At 39.6% G+C, this 26600-nt stretch overlaps 1 protein-coding gene, 1 pseudogene and 3 gene segments (V, D, J or C); 1 reads left to right on the top strand and 4 right to left on the bottom strand.

Moving 5' to 3' along the window:
• Nucleotides 1–286: 286 nt before the first annotated feature.
• Nucleotides 287–2880, bottom strand: LOC122994097 (annotated as a pseudogene).
• Nucleotides 2881–3317: 437 nt separating this feature from the next.
• Nucleotides 3318–3809, top strand: LOC122993839. The segment is given in 2 exon segments: nucleotides 3318–3369; nucleotides 3486–3809. Coding segments are annotated over 2 exon segments (375 nt in total).
• A 2524-nt stretch (nucleotides 3810–6333) lies between these two features.
• LOC122993829 (immunoglobulin lambda-1 light chain-like) lies at nucleotides 6334–12725 on the bottom strand. The gene is made up of 4 exons (XM_044368299.1): nucleotides 12683–12725; nucleotides 12069–12392; nucleotides 7488–7523; nucleotides 6334–6826 (listed from the first exon to the last, which is right to left on the bottom strand). The coding sequence occupies exons 1-4, from the start codon at nucleotides 12723–12725 to the stop codon at nucleotides 6498–6500; spliced, it is 732 nt and encodes a 243-aa protein (XP_044224234.1). The 3' UTR covers nucleotides 6334–6497.
• Nucleotides 12726–12988: 263 nt separating this feature from the next.
• LOC122993859 lies at nucleotides 12989–13476 on the bottom strand (the record flags this gene model as incomplete). The annotated part of the segment is given in 2 exon segments: nucleotides 12989–13299; nucleotides 13422–13476. Coding segments are annotated over 2 exon segments (366 nt in total), but the record flags the coding sequence as incomplete, so codon positions are not given.
• A 2067-nt stretch (nucleotides 13477–15543) lies between these two features.
• On the bottom strand, nucleotides 15544–21738 carry LOC122994098. The segment is given in 3 exon segments: nucleotides 15544–15580; nucleotides 21074–21398; nucleotides 21489–21738. Coding segments are annotated over 3 exon segments (408 nt in total).
• Between the last annotated feature and the right edge of the window lie 4862 nt (nucleotides 21739–26600).

Consider the following 26600-nt stretch of genomic DNA (forward strand, 5'->3'; position numbering starts at 1 on the left):
AAATATGTCCCTCTTCAAGAAGATCCATGTTTTTAACCAGATATTTAGTGGTGACAGATACCCTAGATTGGTGGATTACAGTTGCATCAATAGAGATGATACTGCTACATGAAGAACATATTCCATGGTACACAATGGAATTAAAAGGTGATCTGGGAAAAAGACTGACTTGTTTCTATCGTGGATGTGTATATTAACTGAGTTAATGCTCCTAATGGATTCTATATATGGAATAGAAAAAAGGTCAAACGACATGTCACTCTTATTGTAAAATACACCTTGACAGTTGCATTTTTGATGAAACTTTATTGTTTTAAAATTTTGAAACATTCAACATTACAGCAAACCAGAACACTTAAATGTTGAAACATGCAACGAGAGAAAGAAACAGACAAAGTGCAGACTGAAAGCAGTAGCAGAGTAAAACCAGTAGCAGAGTCCCAGTGAGTCAGGTCAGGACTGGGAACACTGGTCTCTCCTCAGTGTCTCTGAGACTGGAGTCTGGGAGCCCTGGGTGGCCTCACAGGTCACAGAGCCCACCTTCCTCCACTGGTCTGCAGGGAGCCTCAGGGTGCTGCTCTAGCTGTAGCGGCCGTCCTTCTGCAGCACCCCGGGGCTCCTGCTCTCCTCCCTGCTGCTGCTGCTGCTGCTGCTGCCGTCCACCTTCCAGGCCAGACTCCAGTCTGAGGGGTAGCCCTTGTTGGCCAGACATATGAGCGTGGCCTTCCCCTGCTGCAGCTCCTCGCTGGAGGGCGGCAGCACCGTCAGGGTGGGGGTGACTCGACCCACTGCAGGGAGAGAGATTGATCACATTTCTGCTCTACAGTGTTTCACTTCCCTCTTTGAGCTCAGTAACCATGGCAACAGAGAGGCATCACTGCTGAACCATGACAACAGACAGGTTTCAGTACTAAAGATAAAAAGTTGAAAGCGCTCTGTCTTACTCCGATGTATCATTTTCAACAACTAAACTAATTGTTTACATCTTCATCATTTCAGAAATTGCCTGTTAGCAAGAGTGTAAAACTTTAGTTTCACTATATTAACGTTTGCACAAGATACACATGTTTGCTGTCCTCATGTAAGCAGGTATCTCTACTGAATAACAAGGTTTCATTACTGGAAATATAAAAATGAGCATTTTGAACAACTTTAATTGTGTTTTTAAATCCAGTTTAATTCTAATAATCCAGAATATGATTCATCTCCTACAGTGGGATTATATTTACTGTCAGTTCTGAAATTAATCTTTCATTAGTGTGAAAGTAAGACTGAGTAAAATCAATACAACATTTACAGAAACTGTAATTACTCATTAAGCAGGTTGGAAGATTTCTTCATGTAAAATGTATAAATTGGTTGTTTAAAACTTTACAGAATGTTTCTCAGACAGAATAGTAACAGTCACTCCTTTACAAAAGATTATCTTAAATCATAATACTGTTTAAAATACTAAAAGATACTTTTAACCAATTAAATAATGAGAATTTACAAACTGTCAAAACCTTTTTGTATAAAAGTTTTTAGTCTCTTTGAATGGATTTAAGGAGAGAAGAAAAAGACGTCTTCATAACTTCAACAATGTTCAAATATAAATTGTTAAATACTGAACATGTTACATTTATTAATTAAAATATATATAATAAGATTGATCAAGTTCATGGAGAAAGAAAATGTACTTACAGTCAACATCCAGTCTGGTTCCTCCACCGAACGTGTACCACAGTGATACAAACTCATGGAGATGTTGTACAAAAACCTCTCAGTGTGGAGAGACACGGCTCCCTGACTTTGACACAAACAAACTCAACACGATTAGTCTGTTTGTAACATTTATAAGATCATTTAAAAACAACAACAACTAAGTGCCACAAATGTAATAAATGTGTCATTTTATTTATACAGTATAGTAATTTTAAATGAAATTGAGTTTCATTCTTTGAGCAATAAATTTAAATATATAACAAAATACATACTGAAGAAAAGCCCAAACCACATAAAAATAAGCACTGACACATCCTAATCAATACTCTGATAAGTTGATTGATCTACATTGTTGACATGAATTTTAATTCAACGTCATAATAGTTAATTACTAAAAGGAACATTTAAATACATATTTTGGTTAACATTTTAAAGTTAAAGTATTCTTCTTTTATCTTTTCTTCATTTCAAGCTGTTCACATATGAGGGTTTTTTTTCAATGCAATTCAATTTTATTTATATAGCGCCAAATCACAACAAAAGTCATCTCAGAGCACTTTCACATGGAGCAGGTCTAGACCGAACTCTTTAATTTACAGAGACCCAACAATTCCCCCCATGAGCAGCACTTGGCGACAGCGGTGAGGAAAAACTCCCCTTTAACGGGAAGAAACCTCAAGCAGAACCGGCTCTAGGTGGGCGCCATCTGCCCTGACCGGTTCGGTTGAGAGAGAACAGCAACAGCAACAACAACAACAACAACAACAACAACAACAGATACATGACTAGCAGCAACAAACAGCAACCACAGGAGGAACAGCTGGTGAAGGACAGGAGAAGGACGTCAACACGTCAGCATGGTTTATGGGGTTTCCTGCGGATGAGAAAGCACAAAGAACTGCAGGTTAGAGGTCAAGTTAGTAACATGCATTAATGGTAAAAGAATACATACAGATGGAGAAGAGGAGAGAGGAGCTCAGTGCATCATGGGAAGTCCCCCGGCAGTCTAGGCCTATAGCAGCATAACTAAGGGCTGATCCAAGGCGAGCCTGGTCGGCTCTAACTACAAGCTTTATCAGAAAGGAAAGTTTTAAGCCTACTCTTAAACATAGAGAGGGTGGTGGTAGCAAATATTCAAACGAGAACTTTGAAGGCCGAAGTGGAGAAGGGTTCCATGTGAACAGCAGTTGAACATGTGAGACAATAATGTTTAAAGATCAGTTTATTGAAGCTGCTCTGAGTTACTCCATGATTAAAGTGATGAAATTAGAGACACGGCTCTCTGACGTTGAAACAAACAAACTCAACAAAATTAGCCTTTAATATTAAAAGAAACATCCACCGAGTGCCACAGATTCACAAAGGTATACTTTTATTTCATAAATTTTACTGTTAAATTAATTTTATACTAAATTCTGTAGAAATAAACTTTCATACACAATCCAAGTCCCTGTTGGAGTCAGTCAGAGCATTTCCATAGAGAGACACTTTGCATCAGCGGCACCATGCTCCAGTGCTCTGGGAGAGTTTATAGTCCTGAGAGTTGAACACTGGATGACTGACAGCTGTCCTTCATCACAACAGAAGCCACAGAAATCCTCCTCATCAACAACATGACTTTGATCTCCGTCCTCATCTGGACTCTCCTCTGCTGCTGCTTCACAGGTAAAGTCCAGAGAATCAAACTCCTCTCCTCTATGAACATCCGTCCCTCTGAAATGAAGCCCACAAAACCATCAAAACCATCACGCTGCTTTATGTTTTTGTCTCTGTATCCTCAGAGTCCAGAGGCCAGATCACAGTGACTCAGCCTGCAGCAGTGACATCTGCTCTGGGAGGCTCCGCAACCATCAGCTGTAGGACCAGTCAGGATGTTGATAGTGGGTTTGTCTTAGCCTGGTACCAACAGAGAGATGGAGAAACTCCTAAACTGCTCATTTATTTCGCTGATGAACGACCATCAGGGATTCCAGATCGTTTTACAGGCAGTGGAAGAAAATCTGACTTCACTCTGACCATCAGTGGAGTTCAGGCTGAAGATGCAGCAGTTTATTACTGTCAGAGTCGCCATGAAATCAACAGTCAGTATGTGTTCACACAGTGAAAAAGCGTCGTACAAAAACCTCCCTCAGTCAGACTGAACAGAAACTGACTGATACAGTTCACTGAACACACACACACACACACACACACACACACACACACACACACACTTTATTAAGTGTGTCAAAACTAAAACTATATTCAAACAATGAAATAAAGGACTCACACAAACAGTTTTATTTATAAGGAGATTCCTCTGAAATCAGTGAAGTTTACCATCACAGCTTCTTAGCATCAACTCAGCAATGATCCCATGTTTGTCATTAATTATGAGTTCAGTGTTTCCTCTTTGAAAAGAGAGAATATACCAGTCTGCTACTGTTGGTGAGCCATGGCTCAGTATGGCTGATGACCTTTAACCAAAACCATCAAAACAGGTGATATACTGTGGTTATTACATATGTAACAACAGCTCACATGTTGTAACAAGATCATTAAGGAACAGAAACATGTCAGGTATTTGGGCAGGAAAAAATCAAGGTGGTTAAGCTGTTTCCTTAATATCAAATATTTTATTTGTTCAATCAATCAATCAATCAATCAATTTTTATTTATATAGCGCCATATCACAACAGAAGTCATCTCAAGGCACTTTTCACATAGAGCAGGTCAAGACCGTACTCTTTAATATACAGAGACCCAACAATTCCCCCATGAGCAGCACTTGGTGACAGCGGTAAGGAAAAACTCCCCTTTAACGGGTAGAAACCTCAAGCAGACCCCGACTCTTGGTGGGCGGCCATCTGCTTTGACCGGTTGGGTTGAGAGAGAGAAAGAGAGAGGGAAAGGGGGAGGGGGGACAGAAGAAAAACAATCACAACAACAACAACAAGCACAAGCAGCAACAGCCAGGGAAGGATGCCATCAGGACTGTGAAGGACCGCGAAGGTTCGGCCCGGGAGTCAGGTTTTTCTGTGAGATGAGAAAGCACAAAAAACTCCGGGGAAGAAGCAAAGTTAGTGACATGCATTGATGTTACATGAATGCATACAGATGGAGAGGAGGAGGAGGAGAGAGGAGCTCAGTGCATCATGGGAAGTCCCCCAGTAGTCTAGGCCTATAGCAGCATAACTAAGGGCTGATCCAAGGCGAGCCTGGTAGGCCCTAACTATAAGCTTTATCAAAAAGGAAAGTTTTAAGCCTACTCTTAAACATAGAGAGGGTGTCTGCACCCCGGACTGAATCCGGTAGATGGTTCCATAGACGAGGAGCCAGTTCAACCACTGCATCTGTACTAACAACTTAAAATATCCAGAATATCAAAATTATTTTATTTCCAGATTATAATTATACATGGACTTCCTCTTTCTGCACCACTCTCTACATTTTGGCATCATTACATTAGAAACATCACAAAATTTCAGGTGTTGTTTCAGTCACACCATTGAAAAATCTATCTGTATGCCGATGACATTTTATTATATTTCACAAAATCCTACATTCTCTCTGGTCATAATAATAATAATGATCAGATCTAAGAGGGAAACAATGTTGGTATCTCTTGTTTTTATGGCAGGAGCTGAAATTAAGGAGGGCTTTTAAGAAGAACTCTAATGGAAACAAAATTATCTTAGACAGTCATTTTTGTGTTATTAGCAGTTTTTTCCCTTTTTCCTTTCAGACACACATGAAAAGGTCAGAGGTCTAGTGTGGGGGGAACATGGGGAGGCAGGCCATATGCACTACATTTGTACAATGATTGTACCTACTGTATATGTACATAGTGTAACTTTAGAGATCACACTCGTGTTTTGTTATTTTTACATATTTGTTATGATTATGTCCTGCATTCTATGTCAGATCTTCATTTTTTATTCTTTAGACTTTTGTCAATTTATTGACAGGATTCAGGATATCAGCTTAATGCACATTTGCCCTTTATGAAACTGAAATAATAATAAATTACATCAAGGTCAAAGGATACCTGGGTGATTTTCCATGAAATGATCAAACCAGTTTAGAAAACTAAAATATGAGCAAACAAAGTCCTATATCTGTTTAAAACATAACAAATACAAATTTTAATTTTCTCTTTGAATAAGATAATACCCTTTCAGACATTAAAACATATTATTGCACATTTTAACATCTCAAAACCAGGGATAATTCAATAAGAACTTTAATGCAGCACATAAATAAAAACACATCAGAGGTGTTCTTTTGGTATTCTTAAAGAAACATGCAACAAACATACTGACATGGAAACCTTTGGTGTAAAAGAAGAACCAGGTGATATCACCTTTTGCTGACAATACTCTGCACTTTGTTTCTAATCCTCAAAACTCTATTAATGTAAACTACATTTTGAAAGGATTTTAAAATTATGGGATCCTTTCATCCTTCCATTAACACCATGTTTTACATAATGATTTATGATACCACTGCTAAACAGACACACTGTCAGTTGAGACTCAAAGACTTCATAGATATGTAACAATACTTTATATAATCCCAAGATTAAGATCAAGAAAGAGTTATAATCCTGCATGTATTGTTGGTGTCAAACATCCACAGAAAAATATTTGATTTCAAGAGAGAAAATGTTTATTGTTTCAAGCATCTAAGTCATCAGTACTACAGTAATGCAGTTGTTACAGTTTGAAGTTACACAATGTTACACTGTTCTGATTAGAGATCAGAGTGAGAGCAGTAGCAGAGTAAAACCAGTAGCAGAGTCCCAGTGAGTCAGGTCAGGACTGGGAACACTGGTCTCTCCTCAGTGTCTCTGAGACTGGAGTCTGGGAGCCCTGGGTGGCCTCACAGGTCACAGAGCCCACCTTCCTCCACTGGTCTGCAGGGAGCCTCAGGGTGCTGCTCCAGCTGTAGCGGCCGTCCTTCTGCAGCACCCCGGGGCTCCTGCTCTCCTCCCCGCTGCTGCTGCCGCTGCTGCCGTCCACCTTCCAGGCCAGACTCCAGTCTGAGGGGAAGCCCTTGTTGGCCAGACATATGAGCGTGGCCTTCCCCTGCTGCAGCTCCTCGCTGGAGGGGGGCAGCACCGTCAGGGTGGGACGGACATCACCTAGGAGACACCAATCAGATTAGAGGACAGCTGTCAATCCAACACCAGACACTTGGACACCTTTACTGTGAGAGGGTGGAGCCATATGAGGACTCTTTCTGTGCTGATATGCATGAGAGGTTTCTCAGAGGGAAGTGAAACAGTGTGTCAGTGAGTGACTGGTGGAGCAGAAAAAACATCTGACAGAAACTCCTTTAAGTCGTTTATATGACTGTTTAATGTATTTTATTTTACACTATACATTATATATAAATAAGGACATAAAGTTTGAATATATAATTCAGACATCTATGATTTAGTTTGAACTTATAACAACATATTTACTTTCAAAACTATCAAAAGATCAACAGTTAATCAGATTCATCAGTCTGTTAAAGGCTGAAATTAAAATCATTTTTAAAGTAGGACTGTTGTTTTTTACTCTGTCCTGCAGTTCAAGCTGTTCACATTTAACAAATTAACTTGAACATTTCAAAAAAAGTTCAGTAAAGCTGCTTCGAGTTCAACTTTAAGGAAACACAAGAGGAACAAACAATAAAACTGAGACTTTAAAGTGTTTTAGATCAGCACAGTGGAAACTTATATCTACTACAAATGTTCAGACGTAGAAATTATAAACTTAACTGATGATACAGTATTTAATATTTTAGCAGAAACTTACTTCCAACATCCAGTCTGGTTCCTCCACCGAACGTGAACCACAGTGATACAAACTCATTGAGCCGCCGTACAAAAACCTCTCAGTGTAGAGAGACACGGCTCTCTGACTTTGACACAAACAAACTCACCAAAATGAAGTAAAATTACTGAAATAACCCGAAAACTTACAAGAACACAGAGCCGCCAATTTATGAATATGTGATTTTATTTTGTATATAATGATTTTAAAACTCAAGTTATATTATCTTTTTGTGGTAATACATTTGAATATAACAAAATACATTCTAAAAAAAAAAAACAGTCGTCAATACACATGAAGTCCAAACCACATAAAAATAATCACTGACACATCCTAATCAATACTGTGATAAGTTGATTGATCCATTGATGAAACAGCATCATCAGAGTAATCCAAGTCCCTGTTGGAGTCAGTCAGAGCATTTCCATAGAGAGACACTTTGCATCAGCGGCACCATGCTCCAGTGCTCTGGGAGAGTTTATAATCCTGAGAGTTGAACACTGGATGACTGACAGCTGTCCTTCATCACAACAGAAGCCACAGAAATCCTCCTCATCAACAACATGACTTTGATCTCCGTCCTCATCTGGACTCTCCTCTGCTGCTGCTTCACAAGTAAAGTCCAGAGAATCAAACTCCTCTCCTCTATGAACATCCGTCCCTCTGAAATGAAGCCCACAAAACCATCAAAACCATGACGCTGCTTTATGTTTTTGTCTCTGTATCCTCAGAGTCCAGAGGCCAGATCACAGTGACTCAGCCTGCAGCAGTGACATCTGCTCTGGGAGCCTCCACAACCATCAGCTGTAGGACCAGTCAGGATGTTTTTAGTTGGACTCAAAGTGGGAGCACCTACCACGCTTTAGCCTGGTACCAACAGAGAGATGGAGAAACTCCTAAACTGCTCATTTATGCTGCTAATCAGCGAGAATCAGGGATTCCAGATCGTTTTACAGGCAGTGGATCAAACTCTGACTTCACTCTGACCATCAGTGGAGTTCAGGCTGAAGATGCAGCAGTTTATTACTGTAAGAGTCTCCATGAAATCAACAGTCAGCGCGTGAAAAAGCGTCATACAAAAACCTCCCTCAGTCAGACTGAACAGAAACTGACTGATACAGTTCACTGAACACACACACACACACACACACACACACACACACACACACACACACACACACTTTATTAAATGTGTCAAAACTAAAACTATATTCAAACAATGAAATAAAGGACTCACACAAACAGTTTTATTTATAAGGAGATTCCTCTGAAATCAGTGAAGTTTACCATCACAGCTTCTTAGCATCAACTCAACAATGATCCCATGTTTGTCATTAATTATGAGCTCAGTGTTTCCTCTTTGAAAAGAGAGAATATACCAGTCTGCTACTGTTGGTGAGCCATGGCTCAGTATGGCTGATGACCTTTAACCAAAACCATCAAAACAGGTGATATACTGTGGTTATTACATATGTAACAACAGCTCACATGTTGTAACAAGATCATTAAGGAACAGAAACATGTCAGGTATTTGGGCGGGAAAAAAATCAAGGTGGTTAAGCTGTTTCCTTGATATCAAATATTTTATTTGTGCAGGTTTTGAGACACACAGCTCTGAGATTTGTCAGCCCAACAAAGGAAGCGGGAGTCATTTTCACAGACCTATCTGCATGGAAAGATATCACATGAAAGAGCCGACCAGCAGTGTGTTTGAGAAGGAAAAAAACTTAACTAAACATTGACATACATTAGTATTAAACTGTATCATCCTTATGATGGTATGGTATATATGGCTGTGAAGTCAGAAGGAGGAGGATGGAGTGGATGGCAGGCGTACAACATGCAGGACTCTGGCAGCAGAGACCCGGGTTTGCATCCTGAGTCCCGTGTGTAGTTGGGTTTAGGCAACAAATCAGGGTGGGGGCGACTCCACCCACTGCAGGGAGAGAGACTGATCATATTTCTGCTCTTCAGTGTTTCACTTCCCTCTTTGAGCTCAGTAACCATGGCAACAGAGAGGCATCACTGCTGAACCATGACAACAGACAGGTTTCAGTACTAAAGATAAAAACCAAACTAATAGTTTACATCTTCATCATTTCAAAAATCACCCGTTAGCAAGAGTGTAAAACTTTAGTTTCACTATATTAAAATTAAAAATCTCTGGACCAAACCTTCAGGTTGTGTGAACCAGAGGGCTATTGCACAAAAGCAGAATTCAGAAATCCAGGATAACTGAAAAAGTGAGGCTTGACCTGGTCTAATCAGTGCATCCAGGCTTAACCCGTGGCACATTTGCCAAGCCAGGATGAGGAGGTGCGACTATGTCAAGCCAGGTGTAAGTAATTCCGATAAGTTCGCGTTCACGGCTTTCTTGAACAGACCACAAGGTCGATCACAGATTTACTGATGCAGAAATGGAGAAGACGTGTGACTCATACTTCTCCCCAAATGAGCAACAGTTTATAATGGAAACTTATGAGGAGGTGAAACATATTATAAGTGAAAAGGCAATATGGCCGCTGTAATTAAACAGAGAGAAAAAGCTTGGTAGACAATAGCAGACCGACTGAATGTGTAAGTAGTCCACTAATATACACTTATTAACCACTACTCCACTGAAACCGTCATAATTACAATTCAACGAGTTGTCATTTTCACAAATTAACAGTTGTACACTTTGCCTTAAAAGTGATCAGTGGAAGTTAATGTTACTCAGGAAATGTACCATGAAGACTAATTACAAACCACAATGCAAGAATATGTACTACAACCATATGTGCAAATCTCTGTCTCTATATCTCTATATCTCTCTATCAATGTTCATACAGAACAAACATGACTGGACAGAAGAGGATTTGGCAACAAGTAAAACTTAAATGAAAGAACATTTTGCAGGCTGGTTAGTGGCTTGATTGCTGATGATAATGTACAAATGAGTTGTATAAATTACTTAGAACGTGCCTGCTCACATTTTATTGTCTGAACTGATTTTAGGGGGGTGTTGGCCCATGGTGTTATGTGGACTGTCTTACTTTGGCTCGCCTTGCAGCATGTGGTAACACACTCTCTCTTCTGGAGCCACCAGACGATAATCTGGTGAGTATTATTCATTAAAGGTGTAGGTTTGGCACATCCTGTCAATACAAGTTCTATTGGATATGACGGGGGGGGGGGGGGGGGGCACTTCTGCAGCAGATGACGAGGAGTCTGTGTCACTGGACTCCAGAGGGCTTGAGGTATCATGTCAATCTTGTGGAAATACTTTAGTCCATAATGGATAAGAAGTCAGTGATGTAGTGCTCCATAAAAAAATATCACATTTGTAACAGGACCCAGATGTTTTACAGCCAGATAGCCAGCATGGCAACGTAGTAAGTATTGCCTAAAGGAAATCCACATTATGCACAATTCCTGCTGTGCTAATTGATAGGTGTTTTACAGAATTCACAAACTGTCAGATGTCTATACACCAAACACCTAGAGAGACAAATAGAGCTGGCAGATGTGAAGATAAAAGTCCACAAGAAAAAACTGCAGGATATGGACCTTGATATGGAGATCAAACGAAAGACACTCAGGAAACTGGACCCGGAAATCCTGAAACTAGAAAGGGAAGTGATTTCAATGCACACTGTAAGCATGACTGTAACACAGTGTATTAATCATTGTTGTTCTCTCTCCCAAGCTCCAAGCTGACAAGTGATGACTGCAAAATAAAAAGGTCAAAACACATTGTGGTGTCCTCCCAGTTTCATGAATGTACAGTACACTATATAGTTATCGGTCCAGTGAAGTGAGACTATAATTTGGGAAGATTATACAATTATGAAACCTAACAACAAACTGTGTGCTACCAATTCCAAATAAAATATATGTACACAGGGAAGAGTGACATACACTGTCCTTTATTAGTAAGGGATAGGCCTCATCAGCATTTCTAATCATCTCAAGATGTGCAATAATATACGTATTCATCAAACCTCTGACAGCAATATGAACAATAGGCCTAACAGTGATGACTATCACATGAATAATTATAAAAATGATAATGTTTACAATTAAAATAACAGTGGATCTACTTCACTGAATGGCAATGTATCTGTGGTATTTTAAAGCAGGATAATAAAAATGAAGAAAAATATATACAGAAGAACATGGAATAACTGTAAAACACACTTATTACCGATCGGAGTGACAGCTGACTGGTCAGATAGAGCCAGGATTAATCAAGCCTGGCCGTTAGCCTGGTCTGGAGCAGGCTAGCTGCACAGAATAAATCTCCATGGTAACTTATGTGCCTCTGCTTTTGTGCAACTGAGTCACGGCTAAATTCAGCCAGGATAACTGAAAAATCCTGGCTTAATCCCCTATCTGGGTTTTGTGCAACAGCCACCAGTTTCAGTTTGAAGGATAAACAGCAGCAGAGAGAGAGGACACCTTTAGTGGATGTTTCTCAAGCATTTGTTGTTTGATATCCTTAAAGTTTAACAGTGTGTGACTCCCTCTAGTGGATGTTGTGGAGTATTCTGTTGTCTTTGCTGCAAAGGTTTTTGTACAGAGTTTTGGTGTTTCCTGTCACTGTGGGCTGCAGAGCACAGTAGTACACAGCAGAGTCAGACACTGCAGCAGAGGAGATCTGCAGAGGAACTGATTTGGAATCCAGTGTAGATGAAAATCTTTTTTTAAACTCATCTGGTGTGTTCCCTTCATCCAGGTTAACTCGGCTCAGGATGAATTTGGGGCTGTTGTTTCCATCCTGTTTGTACCAGAACAAAGTGGGACCTGTGTTACTGGTCTTAAATGTACAAGCAAGTGTAACTGTGTCTCCTTCAGCAGCAATGACATCTCCTGTTGGCTGGGTCACGCTGTCTTGTCCTTTACACTCTGGGGAAGAACAGAACATGCAGAGGAAGAGATGAATCAATAAAGATGATTGATTAAAGGAGAACAATCAGCAGCTTTAAAGACTTACCTAGCAGACACTGAGACATCTAGAATAGTCTGTTTCTACTGACTGCTGTCTGTCAGACTGAACTACACCTTATTCTCTAAAAAAGTTATAAATGGAGGCAGAAATAACTTGTTTCCTTTATGATGGACATTAAAAGCACTTATAGATCAGTTCTGTGTTAAAAACTGTTGAGAAAGGAAACACATTCTGCTTTCTGTCTTACCAAAGAAAAGAGCAGCAAGAATAATCCACAGCCAATGTTCCATCTCTACAACAAGGTTTAAATCAACAGGAGAAACTATCTGATGTTCAACATTCAGTCTGAGAATTGTTCTCTTCACAGCAGCAGTTATTATTGACAGAATGGTTGAACACAGTGCAGAAGTAGTGCACCGCCTACTTGATAATGTGGCCCTCTAGTGGAGGTAAAAAGTTCAGTACAACAGTGAGGAAAAAAGGCTTCCAGCAGCTTGTCAGTGTGTCAGCTTGTGTTTTTGTACAGAGACTGTGGGTTTGCTGTCACTGTGGGCCTCACAGCACAGTAGTACAGAGCAGAGTCAGACACTGCAGCAGAGGAGATCTGCAGTTTGACTCCATGCTTGTCTTCAAACAGTCCAGTAAAGAATCTTGTTTCTGACTTCAGAGAGTCTGCTGGTCTTGTTTTGTTCAGTCCTGAGATGTACATGAGGAACTCTGGTGGTTTTCCTGGATATTGTCGATACCAGAAGAAATGATCATCATAATCAGCTTGTCTGGAGTATTTGTAGGACAGAGTAACAGTGCTGCCTTCTACACTGTTCTCTTCATTGTTGACTGGAGTGAGTTCTTGACAGCTGACACCTAAAGGAAGAGATAACTCTGTTATAACATGTTGTCAAAGACTCATAACATGAATACATACAACTTCATGCTCAGTTTTCAATCAAACATCAATAGAAGTAAATATTAAGTGTGTCACCTACCTGTTAGTGTGATCAGAAACAAAATTGAAAACAGACTTAATTGCATTGACACCATCTTGAAGATAAGAAGAAACTGTCTGTGTTGTTTAGTATGAAACACCACAGTGAAAGTTTGTGTCTTTCTGTACTTCAGTGACAGTTTTGCTCCTCCCTTAATCTCCTCCTCCCTGCTCTCACAGCTCTGACTAATAATGTGTTCAATGTGCTTTTCATATCACATTATACTGATTAGCTCATAGCTAATAGCATCACACTGATTGACAGCTGACAGTTTTACCACATGGAGTTAATGACTGTGTTGTATATTGATTGAGTCCTTTAGGATAAAACAGCAGTGAGGAGAAAGTGGACCCTTGGTGGGAGCCTCTCAGCTGTTAGTGTTTTTGTCAGAAGCCCACAAAGATAAACCCGTTACTATGTCATCGTTCTCCAGACTAAATGTATTAAACTGCTGAATAATTAGAGACTCAAAACTCATCATGCACGAAGCAAACAAGGAATCTCACATGAGACATTGTGGGACACTTTAATTAATATTCATGTTGACATAAATCTTGGTATACATATGAACTACATTTTAATATAAAAATAGTACATTTATATAATAAATATATATTCTGACTATTGAACTGTATGTAGAGTATTTTAACTAACATGCATATCCTGCACCATGGTAACACACTGTGAACCAGTCCTTCCACTGAACACACAGACAAAACTGATATCTATTCTACATCTAACTGCAGGTGAGACGCAAACAAGTTGAACTCCCAAAGAGTCAAAGTAACAGAGTGTTACTGAGCTTAGTGAGTGTAATGTAATTAGTGAGAGTAAAGTTGTAATCCCTTACACTTCAAGGTAGTGAAAAACAGTCATCACATTCCTATAACATGAAACATGAAACTCACCTCAACAACCACAAATATGTAGCACCCACCTGGGTGATGCACAGCAGCCATTTTCACCAGAACGCTCACCACACATCATCTTGAGGTGGAGAGGAAGGGAATCATTGAGCCAGTTACACTGGGGGATGATCAGGTGGCCCGATGGAGAGAGTCAGGTTGGGAATTTTACCAGGAAACTGGGGTCACATGGGAGCTTTAACGACCACAGTGAGTCAGGACTTCAGTTTAACGTCTCATCTGAAGGACGGTGTCTCCTACAGCACAGTGTCCTGTTACTGCACTGGGGTAGCAGGATTTATTAGAACCAGAGGGAAGACTGGCCCCTACTGGCCCACCAACACCACTTCCAGCAGCAACTTAGCTTTTCCAGGAGGTCTCCCATTGAAGTACTAACCAAACCCACGCCTGCTTAGCTTCAGTCATTCAGCAGAAACAGGGTACATGTTGGTATGGCTGCTGAATGCTCAGTCTTACTGCCCAAAACTTATAAATACACACATGTAATATTAATAACCTGATCAGATATCAAATAAACCATGTTGGATTTCCAAAAAGTCTTCCAGATTAAACACCAGAATACATCGGTCCATGCCCTCCAGAATGACACATAAGTATTTTTTTAAAGTCACTATAAGGACAAAATTGTTGTTTCAAAAATCAAACCTTTTTATGATGTGACCACACGATGGTTAAGGTTTGATTAGGTTAGGGCACTAAAACAACTTGGATAGGGAAACGTTGTACTTTGTTTTAAAAAATACTAGTTGGTAAAATACTCTGACTCTTTTAAACCTGCTGCTGCCTCTTTATTTGTCTTTGAATGAATTAATGTTTTACATCTGCTGCAGACTCACTTTCTTCCTGAACATAGAAAAGGTTCATTTTCGTGAACCTGCTGCTGCTCCTTTAATATTTCTATTATAAACTGAGAATGAATATTTGAAAAACTGATTTTTTGTTTTCTTTTTAGAATTTATTTCCTCTTGAATATAAATTGATAATTTTGTGTCTTTTGGTGCTCTGCAGCTGTCAGAGGTCAGATGTAAAGATGGTGGAGTTGTTGTGGAAGCTTCAGTTTTAATGAATCAGCTGATTCTAAAGCTTCAGCTGTTAAAGTGATTCTGTTGAGTTTTTCATGTGTGAAGATATAAACGAGCAGTGATTTCAGAGTTTTAATGCTTCAGTGTGTATTTGGGGTGAAGCTCAACATGTTGTCAAGGATAGTGAACAATGGAAGGAGCTGATTGTGACCTGATGGCCAACAGGGAACAAAGAGGATGAAGTCAGTCAGTCAGTGTCCATTTATAAATACCTGAAGACAACATGAAGTCAGTGACCATATCTCATTCACATTCATAGTTCAAACAGTGGAGGCAGCAGACACCCTTGTTGAATGTCTAATGGAAACAGCTCATGATAAAAACTGACAGTATGAAACAAACATTCTCATATTTTCATTACATTCACTTTTTAACCCGACCAGTAACTTCAGGTTTTTGTTCAACACACAGTTTTATGTCACTTTATGTTTGATGGTGTCTTGTGTTTGAAGCATCATCCAGCTGGTTTGTCATTGATGTGGATTTGCTGCTCATGTGAATCCTCCCACAGTGTTTCATTAGCAGCTGTAACCACAGTGACTCTGATAAAACAGGAATTAGCAGAATCCATCTGATATGAAGCTGTGGTTTGAATACCACTTCCCTCCTCTTTGAAGAGTAGTCAGATATCTGTGTTCAGGTTTTTGTACAGCCTCTTCTACACTTTCTATCACTGTGTGTCTAGAGCACAGTAGTAGAGAGTTGTGTCTGCCAGGGTTAGACTCTGTATGGTCAGCTCAGTTGATGTAGCTAATATTTGGTATTTACGTTGTATAAACTGAGGTGCCTGAAGGTCAGAATGATGTTTGTACCAGTAAAGGTCAGCACCCACTGCACTTGTCTTATAGGTACATGTGAATGTGACAGATTCTCCTTCTCTTCCACTGACTTCATCTTTTACAGGAGAGATTGTGTCTCCAGCTATTAGTCCTGGAAAAAGTAGAGAAAATGAAGCCATTAGACTAACATTGTTCATGAGGCTGAGAGGAGAAGACAGTGGAAAATGTCAACTGTACAGTGTTACTCTGTGGACACAAACTGATCAACTGTTCATTTGACTGATTTCTATAGAAATCATCTTCCAAGGTGTTACCTAGTGAAGGAAACATGTTGTATTAAAGTTCTGTTCCAGAGTCAAATATCCATCATTTGGAAAATATCACACAATGACAAAAACATACGTACCTACAAGAGCTGAAAACAGTAAAATGACAGCCAGTGTTTCCATGGTTACACAAGTGAAATGCTGTAAGTGAATGTTGAGATTGAATAAGTGTTGAGTGGTTTTGTGAGTTGTGTTTGGTCTGATGTTCACAGCTGGAATCAAACAGCTCTCTGCCATGCAGCCACCTCTGCAGTCAGTAGGAGGAGACTCATATGTCAAATGACATTCATTTGTAAAACTCTTCATCACAACTGTGTCTCATGAGGGAAAAGAATCTAGACTGTTTGATAAGAAACCACTGAAGTTTAACAGTGTGTGACTCCCTCTAGTGGATGTTGTGGAGTATTCTGTTGTCTTTGCTCCAAAGGTTTTTGTACAGAGTTTTGGTGTTTACTGTCACTGTGGGCTGCAGAGCACAGTAGTACACAGCAGAGTCAGACACTGCAGCAGAGGAGATCTGCAGAGGAACTGATTTGTCCTTAATCTCAGCGTCAAATCTTTCTTCATGGAACTCTGCAGCATTATCTCCTCCACCAGAGTAACGTTGCAAAATATACTTTGGGAAATCATTTACTTCTTGTTTGTACCAGAACAAAGTGGGACTTCCACTGGTCTCAAATGTACAAGCAAGTGTAACTGTGTCTCCTTCAGCAGCAATGACATCTCCTGTTGGCTGGGTCACGCTGTCTTGTCCTTTACACTCTGGGGAAGAACAGAACATGCAGAGGAAGAGATGAATCAATAAAGATGATTGATTAAAGGAGAACAATCAGCAGCTTTAAAGAGTTACCTAGAAGACACTGAGACATCTAGAATAGTCTGTTTCTACTGACTGCTGTCTGTCAGACTGAACCACATCTTTTTTTCTAAAAAAGTTATAAATGGAGGCAGAAATAACTTGTTTCCTCTATGATGGACATTAAAAGCACTTATAGATCAGTTCTGTGTTAAAAACTGTTGAGAAAGGAAACACATTCTGCTTTCTGTCTTACCAAAGAAAAGAGCAGCAAGAATAATCCACAGCCAATGTTCCATCTCTACAACAAGGTTTAAATCAACAGGAGAAACTATCTGATGTTCAACATTCAGTCTGAGAATTGTTCTCTTCACAGCAGCAGTTATTATTGACAGAATGGTTGAACACAGTGCAGAAGTAGTGCACCGCCTACTTGATAATGTGGCCCTCTAGTGGAGGTAAAAAGTTCAGTACAACAGTGTGGAAAAAAGGCTTCCAGCAGCTTGTCAGTGTGTCAGCTTGTGTTTTTGTACAGAGACTGTGGGTTTGCTGTCACTACTGTTTGTGGTTTGTGTATTGAACTCTGCTGAATATGGAAGTTCGTCTCTCTTCTATAGTTCAGTAACAGCTTAGCTCCTCCCTGAATCTCTCCGTCTCCTCTTAGATCTGTATTTTCACTTCTCTCAGTTACTCTTCCTCCTGGTTAACAGACTGGAAGCAGCTTTTTGTATCAGCTGGATGTGGGAAGTGTTATTTATTTATTCTTACATACAGGAAGTTACAGAAATATCCCTAAACATGAGACATCACTGTACAACATTATTCTAGTTAATGATCTGATAACTGATGGTCTGAGCTGATCTCACTCTGTGTTACTGGATATGATAAGGTGATCCTAAACGGAGACCTGAATATCCATTTTAATAAAAGAAATGATTCTAAAACTATAGAGCTCATAAATATACTAGACAGTTTTGCACTAACTCAGCATATAACTGGTCCGACTCACCAGCATGGTAATACTCTAGACTCAGTGATAGCAACTGGGTTAAACATCGATAATGTTTCAGTAACTGAATTACCTCTCTGACCATCTGTTAGTATGACTTTTATCTGACCCTATATACTTTGCTGATTTTGGGTGTTGGACATGTGACATAAACATTCCAGAGTCTGCATGTCACCTTAGGTAATATGGTATAGCCCTTCGGGGGGCCCTTATAAATACAAACAATGGGTCCATGGTCAAGTTTGGAACTGTTCCAGATGTGGTATGTTGTGACACATAATATGTTGTGAGGTAGCTGTCAATCATTTGACGGATGGCTCCCAACTGAATTAGTGCCCATGGAAAACATGTTATTCATGTGATAAGATACAGATGTGTAACCCTACATAAGCTATGCACCAACAGTGGTACGTTGCCCAGACCATCTTTGTACATGGAATGGACCCGATGGCCATCGTCTAATAAACGTCTTCTAAATAAGAACTTCGTCAGCTCTTCCTTTGAACGATATCATCACACATCCTTCCTTTCATCAATCAAAAGCAAGAGATCAAAAGCATTTTTAAGATGATAAAGCTGAAGCTAAATTTTCTGATCTTATGAGATCATTTGAGCCACACAGTCATGACTGCTCTCTAAATGACATGGTAGAAAATCTCAATGGTGCACTGTCATCTGTGTTAAATACTGTTGCTTCACTAAAAGTCAAAAAGAGGTCGACCAACAGAATCTCCCCATGGTTAAGCAATAATTATGTTAATGAGATCAAGAGAAACTGCCTATAACAAAGCTGTACGCACGGCAAGAAAGGAGTACTTCTCTAAAATTATTACAGAGAACGCTGGAAACTCTAGAGTACTGATCTCCACTATTGATCAGCTGCTCAACACTGCCCCCCACCCCCCCACCCCTCCACAGTCTTCACCAGCAGAGTGTGAGGAGCTCACACTGTTATACAACAACAAAATAACCTCAAATAGAGCTGCTGGTGTAAACACAGATGATCTCAGCAAACACTGTAATGTAACCATGGGAAGATTTACATGTATCACATGAAGTGATCTTTGCAAAACTGTCACTGAGTGTAAGTCCTCCACCTCCTGCACTGATCCTATACCTACTGCAGTTTTTAAGCGGGTGTTTAATAGTGTCTCAAGTCATGTCCTGAACATTATAAATACATCTCTTAGAACAGGCATCTTCCCAGATACCTTCAAAACAGCTGTTGTAAAACCTTTATTAAAAAAACTAAACCTAGATAGTAATCTACTGACTAACTATAGACCGATATCCAACCTTCCGTCAGGGCCGCTGCTAACCATTTGGAGGCCCTAAGCATAATTGGTCATGGGGGCCCAGTTTTCTCTTCCTCCGTTTTTCAGCTTTTTTTCAGAGATTCATGTTGTCTCTTACTTGCCATTATGCCTCATTCAGGGACAGAGCTAGACTCTCAGCACAGAGGGGACGAAGCATTCTCAAGGGGCCTTTCTAAAACAGTCATTTTAAAATGCGCAAATGTAAAATAGCTGATATATCCTATTCATAGTCACAAATTGTTATTGAGCCATGCAAGCCTATGTCTCAGGAAACATACAGTGAAGCCACTTTGAGACATCTACGGATCATTTTGTACTGTAATACTTGGTGATTGTAACTGATATAATGCACCATACTGCCAATTCATGCTTTTTCCTTGTATTAATAAATCTATTCAGACTCTATACCTGTATTCTAATTTGTCTGTTGTTTGAATCGTCACTACAAGAAATCCAGACTGTTTGATAAGAAACCACTGAAGTGATGACTGCAAAATAAAAAGGTCAAAACACATTGTGGTGTCCTCCCAGTTTCATGAATGTACAGTACACTATATAGTTATCGGTCCAGTGAAGTGAGACTATAATTTGGGAGGATTATACAATTATGAAACCTAACAACAAACTGTGTGCTACCAATTCCAAATAAAATATATGTACACAGGGAAGAGTGACATACGCTGTCCTTTATTAGTAAGGGATAGGCCTCATCAGCATTTCTAATCATCTCAAGATGTGCAATAATATACGTATTCATCAAACCTCTGACAGCAATATGAACAGTCGGCCTAACAGTGATGACTATCACATGAATAATTATAAAAATGATAATGGTTACAATTAAAATAACAGTGGATCTACTTCACTGAATGGCAATGTATCTGTGGTATTTTAAAGCAGGATAATAAAAATGAAGAAAAATATATACAGAAGAACATGGAATAACTGTAAAACACACTTATTACCGATCGGAGTGACAGCTGACTGGTCAGATAGAGCCAGGATTAATCAAGCCTGGCCGTTAGCCTGGTCTGGAGCAGGCTAGCTGCACAGAATAAATCTCCATGGTAACTTATGTGCCTCTGCTTTTGTGCAACTGAGTCACGGCTAAATTCAGCCAGGATAACTGAAAAATCCTGGCTTAATCCCCTATCTGGGTTTTGTGCAACAGCCACCAGTTTCAGTTTGAAGGATAAACAGCAGCAGAGAGAGAGAGAGAGAGAGAGAGAGAGAGAGAGAGAGAGAGAGAGAGAGAGAGAGAGAGAGAGAGAGAGAGAGAGAGGACACCTTTAGTGGATGTTCCTCAAACATTTGTTGTTTGATATCCTTAAAGTTTAACAGTGTGTGACTCCCTCTAGTGGATGTTGTGGAGTATTCTGTTGTCTTTGCTCCAAAGGTTTTTGTACAGAGTTTTGGTGTTTCCTGTCACTGTGGGCTGCAGAGCACAGTAGTACACAGCAGAGTCAGACAGCTGCAGCTTCTGGATCTTCAGAGGAACTGATCTTAAGTTGGAATCCAGTGTGGATGAAAATCTTTCCTTAAACTCATCTGGTGTGTTTCCCTCGTCCAGTTTAACTCGGCTCAGGATGAATTTGGGGCTGTTGTTTCCATCCTGTTTGTACCAAAAGAGATATTCATATGTGCCACTGCTGTTATATTGACAGTCAAGTGTTACTGCCTTTCCTTCAGCAGCAGTCACATCTCCTTTTGGTTGCAGCACGTTGTCTTTTTGTGCTCTGCATTCTGTAAAACAGCAACAAACAGTATCAGTGAGCTGTTAAAGAATCATGTCAATGTTGGATTGATATGACAGAAACAGAGCTGTGTTCATACCAAGGCACATAGCAGCCAGCAACACTGAGATGAACAGAGACGTCATATCTGCAGTGTTGAGTAACTCTGAGCTACAGCGAGTATAAAGAAGACTCTGATCTCTGTTTAGTCTTCATCAACACTAAGTTGGTGGATTTAAAGGAGGAGTCTGATCACAGTGACAGAGCTCATTCACAGCCCTGTGTTATTCCTCCTACTGACAACTTTACACTAAACACATGTTTGTGCCTCTCTCCTTTCCTAGCATAGCTTGTCTTGTATGTAGTCATCACTGGAGATTTAATGTTTCCTGTTTTACATCTGGTGCAGACTCACTTTGATCCTCAACATATAAAAGGAGATAATATTCCTGAACCTGCTGCTGCTCCTTTAATGATTTTCATCTTAAAAGCTGTAATAACATGAACAATGTTTGACCGTCTATATTCTTTTTAGAATTTGTTTCCTCTTTAATCTTTTGAATATAAATGAGCAGTTTAGTGTCTTTTGGTCCTCTGCAGGTCAAATGTAAAGATGGTGGAGTTGTTGTGGAAGCTTCAGTTTTTATGAATCAGCTGATTCTAAACTTGGTAAAAGCTTCAGCTGTTAAACTGTAATCCTGTTGGGTTTGTCATGTCTGAAAATATAAATTACCAGTAATTGCATACTTTCAATGCTTTAGGCAGTCAGTTCCTGTTCATTATTATGGTGTCTTGTGTTTGAACCAGCTGCTGAAATTACAGGAATTTAAATGAACGTTTAAACATGTGTCGTCTGTATTGACCCCTGAGGTACACCACAAGAATTCACTTCTTCTGAAAGAACAGCTGAGAAACTGGTATCACAGAGAAAATAATAAAACCAATCAGAAGTTGAGTCTTTGATGTCAACACATTTATGCAGATGATTGAATATATGTCAAATGAAACAAGAAAATTAAACTAAACCTTAAATCTGCGATTGCAAACGATGAAAAATTCAGTCTATACTCCCTTGTATGAAAATCAAATATTTATAGAAGAATGTTTAACATCAACGGACAACTTAACAAGATTAGATTTCATTTGATCAACAAGATTTCAGAGGAGTTACAGGATCTCAACAGCACTTAACATGTAATAAACCAGCTGCAATAATGACTGGATGTTAATGGAATATATAATCTCATATGATCAGAAAAACAATAGAAATTGGTGCCATGTTTAATACAAATTTGATCCAAGACAACATGTTGATTAAAAGTGAGAGGACCTAGGATTGAACCCTGTGGTACACCACAAGAAATCACAGTCTGAGAGAACAGAGAAACTTGTTTTAATGTGTGTGATCTGTCAATAATGGAGTTCAATAATAACAAAATAAAATGTTGACACACTATTATATATGATAACCATGTTATTCTGATATTCAATATTTAATTTTTTTACTCAAATATATTGTTCACATTACTAATAATGTTACATATGTAGCAGTTGTAGAGTGGTCGCTGGCAGGGTGAAGAATACCAGTCACACCGGGAACCAGGATCTGCATGTTTATTCCATGGGAGCAGCACGGAGCACAGTCAGTACTCAGACACACAGTGGCAGCTCTCTCTCAATCCCCAGCACACAAAAGCTGTCCAACTTTTGCTGGGAGTTTGTGGCTACGTCACTCATGTGTCTTTTGTGTGTCGTTAATTAAAGCCCCCCCTGCTACAACAGGTAACCCGGAACTATGAAGATTCACTCACTCATTCAATAAATTATATCAATACATAGAAATTTACATTGCATAGATTTTGAGAATGTTCACCAAAAAAATAAAAAAAATAGAAAATAGAAATAAAATGAACAATGAATGGACTCAGCTACACATAGTTGGAAAGTCATGGATAAGAGTGTCTCATGAAAATAATTGATTCACAGAGTTGAACTTGAGCTCTATTAGATATCAGAGGATTTGCTGTTACACTCAGTTACAATGAAATATTGTTTATATAAATCACACATTTTATCTGTTATGCTTCATTTTCTGTTGTTTTAATCACCACTACAAGAAATCTAGACTTTGATAAGAAACCACTGAAGTTTAACAGTGTGTGACTCCCTCTAGTGGATGTTGTGGAGTATTCTGTTGTCTTTGCTCCAAAGGTTTTTGTACAGAGTTTTGGTGTTTCCTGTCACTGTGGGCTGCAGAGCACAGTAGTACACAGCAGAGTCAGACAGCTGCAGCTTCTGGATCTTCAGAGGAACTGATGTCCCGTTGATTTTAGCATCAATCCGTTCTTCAGCTGCAGTATTAGCTGCTGTTCCAGACATTAAACGTCTCAGCATAAACTTTGGGGAATCATTTACTTCTTGTTTGTACCAGAACAAAGTAGAACCTGAGTAACTGGTCTTAAATGTACAAGCAAGTATAACTGTGTCTCCTTCAGCAGCAATGACATCTCCTGTTGGCTGGGTCACGCTGTCTTGTCCTTTACACTCTGGGGAAGAACAGAACATGCAGAGGAAGAGATGAATCAATAAAGATGACTGATTAAAGGAGAACAATCAGCAGCTTTAAAGAGTTACCTAGCCAGAGAGTCAGAATCAGGATGTTTCTCAGCCAGTGTTTCATGTCTGCAGTGAGAGGGGAGGAGAGAGAGGAAGAACATTGATACTCTGATGGATCTGGGCCTTCACATCATTGGCCCTTCCTCTTTATCATCTGTTGAGGAACTCTCAACATTTACATCACATTTACATTTCAGCTGTTCAGCTGACGCTCTTATCCAGAGCAGCTCATCATGAGGAGATTCAACCTGTTAACTAACCTAACCAACCTAAACATCAGAAGTGTATAGTGCTTTCAGGTCTAACAGCTGCTAAGAAAATGATTGCAGTATGTTGGAGGCCCCCAAACACTCTGACCATCAGACAATGAGTTCTCTCTTTTCTTGATGTTATAATGATAAAAACGATATAAACGGGGATAAAGAGGTGAATTTGAATATGAGGCTCTCAGCTGCTGAGACATTGAAAGGCCTGTTGTGATTCCTGTATCTGTCATGATCTTCTGCTGCCTGCTGTGTATTGATCCACACTCACTGTGGTCATCCTTGATCATCCAATGAGTCCACACTAACTGTTCCACTGGTCCTGGGTTTATTTATTTATTATTTATTTATTGTTATGTGGGGGCAGACAGGGTTGGGGGAAGCTCTGCTGTGGGGTGATATGTTTCATTGTTACTTCAAAGGAGATGTTACATTATGTTCAATGGCTGAACATTATTAGTGTTTGTACTCTTGTTAAGAAATATTTTAAAAAAGATTTGATAAAAAAAATAAAGATTTCATTTGATCAGTGAATCATGTCATCAGTGTCCACCTGATGGCGCTGTTGTTCAATAAAAGGAGGAGTTGAAGTGTGTAAATGTTCTGGTACTTCTCCACCTCAGCGCAGCCTTTGATACAGTTGACCATGAAATTCTTCTTAAGAGCTTTGAACACTGTTTAGGCCTTAGAGGCACTGTTCTTAACTGGTTTTCTTCTTACCTTACTGGTAGATCTTTCTCTGTTTCTGTTGGTAACTTTGAATCAGATGAAGTCAGCGTTCCATATGGAGTCCCTCAAGGGTCAGTTCCTGGTCCTCTACTGTTTAATCTGTATATGCTCCCACTTGGGTCCATCATTCAACAATACAACATATCATATCAGTCCTATGCTGACGACACACAGTTATACATATCTGTTTCTGCCAACCACCTTAACCCAGTGAATGATCTCATCCAGTGCTTTACTGATGTCAAATATTGGATGGCCAAAAATTTCTTACAACTAAATGAGGACAAAACAGAGATTCTTTTAGCAGGTCTGAAGGCTTTGAGGCACCAGATTCACTCTTTGTTAACTCCCCTGTTGGTAAAACCCTGTGAGCATGTCAAAAACTTGGGTGTGATTTTGGACGCTGATCTTAACTTTCAGAAGCACGTATCCGATATCTCTAAGACTGCTTTTTATCATCTTAGAAATATATCCAAAGTTAGATCTTTCCTATCACAGTCAGATTCTGAAAAGTTGGTTCATGCATTAATTTCCAGTCAACTAGATTATTGTAATGGACTCTTTGCTGGACTGGCAAAGCAAGCGTGTAATAAACTCCAGCTTATTCAGAATGCTGCAGCCAGAGTATTAACCAAAACCAAAAGCTGTGAACAGAAAGAATTGATTTTAAAATACTTCTTATTGTTTTTAAAGCTATGAACAGTCTAGCTCCCTCCTACGTCATTGACATGCTCTCTGAATACACAGCAGACAGACCCCTGAGATCATCAAGTAAAGGTCTCCTCACTATACCAAGAATAAACTCTCAAGCTGACCTGTCACGTCTTCAGCTTGTACAAAATGCAGCAGCGAGGCTATTAACTAGGACTGGCCGCAGATCCCACATCACTCCTGTTTTAGCCTCACTGCATCGGCTGCCAGTGAAGCTCAGGATTGATTTCAAGATTCTCTTCATCACTTACAAGGCCTTACACAGTTTAGCTCCTGCCTATGTATCCGAGCTACTAAGCCCGTATACTACCATGCGGTCAGTTAGGTCTTCCAACCAAAACCTGTTGGCCGTACCACGTGCCAAACTAAAAACCAAAGGTGACTGTGCTTTTGCTGCCCTGGCACCCAGACTTTGGAACAATCTCCCCACTTCCATCAGATCAGCTGAATCTGTTGACTGTTTCAAAAAAACACCTAAAAACCTCCTTTTTTAAAATGGTTTTCTCATAACATTTGATCAATTCAAGTGTGTGCTCTGGGTGATGACTGTATGCTTGCTGTGTTCGTATGTGTGAGATGTCTGTATGTGTTCTTGAATGTGTCTTTCAAGGTTTTTGTGTCCTATTTTCTTTGTGTCCCAACGTCACTGTAAAGCACTTTGTAACCTGTGTTAAAAAGGTGCTATATAAATAAAGTTTTACTTACTTACTTAATCAGCTCATGGTGCCTTCAGTCATTATGGTCCTACTCTCTGGAATTCTCTACCACATGAACTCAGGTCTGTTACAACAGTGTCTTCCTTTAAAAGCAGACTAAAAACATCTTTTTTCACAAGCTTTTAGTTAGTTTAAAGGGTAAAACCTTCATTTTATAATCAGTATTATTATTGTTAT

The sequence above is a fragment of the Thunnus albacares genome, chromosome 12 (assembly GCF_914725855.1).
Source record: "Thunnus albacares chromosome 12, fThuAlb1.1, whole genome shotgun sequence".
NCBI classification, from domain to species: Eukaryota; Metazoa; Chordata; class Actinopteri; order Scombriformes; family Scombridae; genus Thunnus; species Thunnus albacares.